Raw genomic sequence first — 6,000 nt, 5'->3', positions numbered from 1 at the left:
GAAGAATCAACCCATGCTACAAGCATTCTAACAAGCAGCCTGAGCAGATCAGATGGCATACATCTTCCTGATGGTAGGTTCTACCCTGAAGATGAATTTATGCTTGTCGGACTGGAATCCTGCCACCAATGTGGAAAACTACATATCATCTGAACGAGTTTTCTTCAAGAATAAAGCAACATAATGCAGATGAGTTGTTTAATCTTAGACACTCTAGCCTCAGGGCTACCATCGGGAGGGCTTTTACACATTGAAAATATTGTTCAAAATCGTTGACCAAAAGTCATTCCTCATTTTTCCCACTCCAGTAAAGCTTGTTCTTGCATGTTGCATCATTTATAACTGGATTTTAGGCTGAGTCGTGGATGGCTATGTCTTAGATGGCTATGTCTCATATGAGGTTGATGTTACTCCTGATGATGTGCATGGTGGCCACGGTATCGAGCATGACGACATCCTAGCTTGGAAGAAAAGGAGAAACAGTAGGCCCAGTTAACGTGAATGCATAAAAATGATATCTATGGTTGACAAGAAAACAAGAAGAAAAATGTTTGCATTCCTCTTGATCATCATTGTTGAACTATTCCTGATTAATGTTATACTGCTATTTGTATGGTATCGAGCAGGGCGACATCCTAGCTTAAAAGAACAAGAGGAACAGCAATGTGAATGCATAAAAATAATGTCTACGGTTATCAAGAAAGCTAGAAGAAAAAGGTTTGCACCATGTTAAGCTCACTGCTGAAGAGTGGAGGTGACGGTAAACTTGAGCTGAACATTGCATTGTCATAGTTGCACAAGGCCCAAAATACATCGAATGATACAATCTGGAACTCCAAACAAAATGCAGACCATTGTTTTTGGCCTGTTCCACTCTATCCTACCTAGCCACACAGCGTCACCCACCAATCGGGCCTCAGGATAGCAAATGGATGCACATTCAAGCAACATGATTACTAATTCCAAACTTTATTAGACTCTGAAAAATGAAGCATGGAAGGGAGGAGTCAGGAATGCCTGCCTCTAACATTTGGCTACGTCCTGACAAGTGACAACCTCCACAGGGTAAACGCTAAATTAGAAACCAAAGATGTAACAGATGGACTCTGTAGAAATATCAAAGTACAACTTAGAAAGATACATTATGTGCGCTTTGACACAGGCACAATTAGTAATCCCGAGTCGCAGGCTTGTAAGTGCTCGTGTCCTTGGCTGGGACGTTGGCGCTGCCGTTAGTGGTGCCGCCGCCCATTCCGATGGTGTTCATCACCGCGTCCTTGGCCCCCACCGCCGCGCCCTTGACCGTCTCCCCTGCCTACAGACAAAGCACACACAAACTTAAATCTCGAGAACGTTTGTTGCAAGATTCAACGATCACCGCGAGCAAGAAAGTAACAGTAGTGTACCTGCACGAGGAGGCTGCCGGTCTTGTCCTTGCCGGCGACGGCAGTATCCACGGCGTACTGCGCCACGGCGCCGGCCTTCTGCTTGGCAACCTCGGCGGTCTGCGCGACGTAGCTCCCAGTCTGCTCCGCGCCCGCGCGCGCGGTGTCCACGGTATACTGCGCGGCGCCGGCCGCCTTCTGCTTGGCCGCCTCGGCCGTCTGCCCGATGTAGCTCCCGGTCTGCTGCGCGGTCCCGGCCGCCTTGTCCTTGGCCTCGCAGCCCTTCTCCTTGGTGGCCTCCGCGGCGCCGCGGCCCTTGTCCATGGCGCGGCCCGTGGCGTCCGACGCCGCGTCCTTGGCCTCGTAGGCCTTCTCCTTGGTCGCCTCCTTGGCGTCGCCGCCCCTGCCCATGGCGCGGCCCGCGGCGTCGCAGGCCGTGTCCTTGGCCTCCCGCGCCTTCTCCTGCGCCGCGCCCATCACGTGCCCCGTCTTCTCCTGCAATGCAGCACCAAAAACAGTGTTAAGTCTCTCGGGAAAAATGACATATCGACATGGGACGACATGGCTCACGAAACTAACCTCGGCGCGGGCCTTGGCCTCACCGGCGTGGTAGCTAGCCTGATCCTGACGAGAAGCCATTCTTCTTCGCAAGCTTACGGCAGGAGCAGATACTGGATAGGACTCGAGAAGTGTACAAACAAAAGCTGGATAGAGCTCGAAGAGTGTGATCCAATGTAGGTTGCTTTGGATGTTTGCAATGCTGAGCGCTTTGTTGTTGTGATGAGCAACTTCGTCGACTGGTATCTTTATAGCGGTTGAGCTTGGAGAGGAGCTCAGGCACGTGGCGCGACGGGGCATGTACATGAGCGCCACGTCGGGAGGACACGCGTTGTGAAGGGCGGGGAGTTCCCAGGTGTCCGCCTCTGCCTGGTGCTTCAAACTGCCATAGCCGGAGAAAAATAATGGAGAAAAGCAGGGAAGGGAGGATGGGCTCGTTCATCGAGGTGCCTGTGTGGCTGGGTGTGGGTGGGTCGACGTCGTGAGTCGTGATGGGCTCGACCTAGGATAGATATCTTACGCGGCTGCGAGTTTGCCACATCGAGCCTTTTTTTCAATGTGAGTGGTCGGTGCCTTTCTTCTTGGGCTCGTGCCTGCTCCGCTCGAGCATGCCGGCGAGGCATGTGTCGGTGCTCGGCCTGGAGCCTGGAGCATGGTGCAAGGTCACCACGTCATGCAACACAGGAAATAATTCTTTTGATACATACATCATTTAAACAAGGCAAAAGATATAGTCCATACAACACATCATCTTTTAAGCCTCATTTGATTCTTGGGATAGGAAAAGCATATGATCAGAATGTCACACCTACTTAAATCCTATGAAAAGATGAATTGTGTTTGATTGTTGTAAAGGAATTTCCATAATATTTACACTATAATTTCTATATAATTAGTTCCTATAATAGGTTTTCATAATTTAAACATATTTTGTAGAATTTTTTTCCTAGAATCTAAATCCTACACAATTTCTATACGATTCCTATGAATCAAAGGAGGTCTTAGTTTCATCCCTTATAGTTAATGGTGTGGGAGTTAAATAATTTATAGTAGAAAATTGTGTTGCTAAGGAAAGACATGTGGTACAATACAAAAATATCCTAGTTCTCGTATAATTTCTAAGAGATCATGATTTTGCTTTCATTCTCTTTCCATCAACTTAGCAAAAAACCAATGTGACAGTGATTTTGCTTTCATTCTCTTTCCATCAACTCAGCAGAAAAACCAATGTGACAACTCTAAATAAGGTTGATGTTACTCTATTGTACATGCCTTGACACAATGCTATAAAACTTGAAACATAATACCTATCAACATAGCCATCCTCCTTTCATCCTCATATTAAACCTGCACACATGGCACTGACCGATAGTGGCGGAGTTCGACTGATATTGCACGGCGGGGAAAGAAAAACATAAGTATTTTAGGGGTGGGGGAGACCAAAATATCCATCTAAGCCCTTCCAAAAAAAATTCATCACCATTTAATCCAAAGCTAGGGGCAAGGGGGCAACGCCCCCCCCCCCACATACCTTGCAATTTGAAACACAACTATTGAGTGGTACCGACATTCCATGTTGGGATGTCTCCTTCGACAAGAAGGGTGTACATCGCGAAAGGACGAGCATTGTTCATGACCATTGTGGTTCCACTATATCGCTTCATCACGCTAGAGATCACACTTCGACGATGGATCATACCCTTCGTCATATACCCGCCAAAAGGGGTGGCTTACCCAGGGCGACGTGCATACCGTCTGCGCGGTGTACATATCTGACTTTGGTAGGTGCGGTCGGTTCGCAGTCCTCTACCGTCGGGGCACGTGTTCCACCGCCGCTGCATCAGGGAGGAGGTAGCACAGAGCGCCCGTTGTGCAGGACAACGCTGGATGTTGGAGATATGCCCAAGAGACAATAATAAAGTGGTTATTATTATATCTTTGAGCTTATGATAAATGTTTGCATCCCATGCTATAATTGTATTAACCGAAAACATTAATACTCGTGCGTTATGTAAACATATATATAATAGTCCCTAGTAAGCCTCTTATTAAGCTAGATTGTTGATTAATAGACGATCATGGTTTCCTGATCATAAACATTGGATGTTGTCAATAACAAGGTTATGTCATTGGGAGAATGATATAATGGACGCACACCCATAATAAGCGTAGCATAAGATCAAGTCATTAAGTTCGTCTTGCTATAAGCTTTCGATACATAGTAACCTAATCCTTCGACCATGAGATCATGTAAATCACTTACAATGGATGGGTACTTTGATTACATCAAACGCCACTTCGTAAATGGGTGGTTATAAAGATGGAATTAAGTATTCAGAAAGTATGAGTTGAGGCATATGGATCAAGAGTGAGATTTGTCCATCCTGATGACGGATAGATATGCCCTCTCAATGCAATATCATTCAATTAGCTTGCAAGCATATGACTAGGTCAGAAGGGATGACATACCACGGTACGAGTAAAGAGTACTTATCGGTAACGAGGTTGAACTAGGTATAGAGATACCGATGATCGAACCTCGGATAAGTAAAGTATCGCGCGACAAAGGGAATCGGTATCGTATGTTATTGGTTCATTCGATCATGAAGTCATTGCTGAATATGTGGGAGCCATTATGGATCTCCAGGTCCCGCTATTGGTTATTGATCGGAGAGAGGTCTCGTTCATGTCTGCATAGTTCACAAACTGTAGGGTGACACACTTAAGGTTCGATGTTGTTTAGTAGATACGGAATATGAGATGGAGACCGAATATTGTTCAGAGTCTTGGATGGGATCCAGGACATCACGAGGAGGTCTGGAATGGTCCGGAGGCAAGTTATGTTTTGGAATTGTTCTGGAAGAATTATGCTGTTTTGTATTTCAGAAAAGTTGTTCTCAAAATATTCTCGGAATTGGACAAAATAAAAATAGAAGTTCCTATTTTTTTGTCACACAGAAGGAGTCAAAAGGGGAGACGGAGAAAGGCCGAGAGTGGGCCAGACCACCCCTAGGCGCGGGCCCACCCCAGGCCGCGCCTAGGCATGGTATGGGCCCACCAGGCGCCGTCCCTAGATGGGTTTTGGGAAACCCTTACTACATATAGAGGGATGGGTTGGCCGGCCATAGCTGCTCCGCACGCAACCCTAATCTGCCACCTCTCCTCCCTCACAGTTTCTCCTGCTCCGGCTTGGGCGAAGCCCTGCAGGAATTCTCCTCCACCACCATCACCACGCCGTCATGCTGCTGGGATTCCGAGGGGATCTACTCCTCCGCTGCCCGCTGGAACGGGGAGAGAAGGACTTCATCGACACCGTACGTGTGACCGAGTACGGAAGTGCTGCCAGATTGCAGCACCGAAACGATCGATCTCGATTGGATCTTGGATTTATTCGTTTTTGTGGTAGAATTTTTTTATTTTCCATGCAATGAACCCAACACTGGGCGTGACACGTGGTGGATGAGTAATGACTACGTAGTTTGTTTATACATGCCTTACTGTTCACTCAGAGACATGTTATTCTTTATTGAGTCACTTCAAGTCATGCACACGAGGTGCAAGCGTGAACCCGAAATCGCAAGCACGTCTTGATCTCACTCGCTCACACCATCGTAGAACGGACCAGAGGTCACGTGGCACTACAAGAATGCTCCCCTCCCACCCCCTACAATCGGATTTCTTGGATGGTACAAGAAAAAAATAGTATGCAAAAGTTTTTTTACTCGGGGATATGATTTCCCGACGGCAATTCTTTGCCTAGGGATGCGATTTCCCGGTGGCAAGCAAGGTCTGTGGATATTTATGTGTCGTAGTATGCTCATTACCGACATATAATAGTACAATGGTAGATTGCATGAAAGCTCGACACTTAGTAGTGTTGTGGTGGATGGAATGGAGGCATTAATCCTTGCACCGTCCATTGTAAGCCAAAAGATGGACCAAAACTTGAGAATGGTCAAGGACTTCCCAATGAAGATCCACGGCCCCTCCTCCATAATACGCATCCAATCCCCGAGGCATGCAGCCTGAATCACATACTTATTGTACTAGACTGGCC

The 6,000-nt window shown here is 47.0% G+C and overlaps 1 protein-coding gene across 1 annotated transcript; it reads right to left on the bottom strand.

Moving 5' to 3' along the window:
• Window positions 1-1,168: 1,168 nt before the first annotated feature.
• Window positions 1,169-2,024, bottom strand: LOC124667873 (late embryogenesis abundant protein 14-like). Its single transcript, XM_047205110.1, has 3 exons — window positions 1,965-2,024; window positions 1,407-1,880; window positions 1,169-1,315 (listed from the first exon to the last, which is right to left on the bottom strand). Exons 1-3 carry the CDS (start codon window positions 2,022-2,024, stop codon window positions 1,169-1,171), a joined length of 681 nt encoding a protein of 226 aa, XP_047061066.1.
• Window positions 2,025-6,000: the final 3,976 nt, after the last annotated feature.

This window comes from Lolium rigidum, chromosome 6, assembly GCF_022539505.1.
Source record: "Lolium rigidum isolate FL_2022 chromosome 6, APGP_CSIRO_Lrig_0.1, whole genome shotgun sequence".
Taxonomy (NCBI): Eukaryota; Viridiplantae; Streptophyta; class Magnoliopsida; order Poales; family Poaceae; genus Lolium; species Lolium rigidum.
This window is presented reverse-complemented; position numbering and strand designations above follow the sequence as displayed.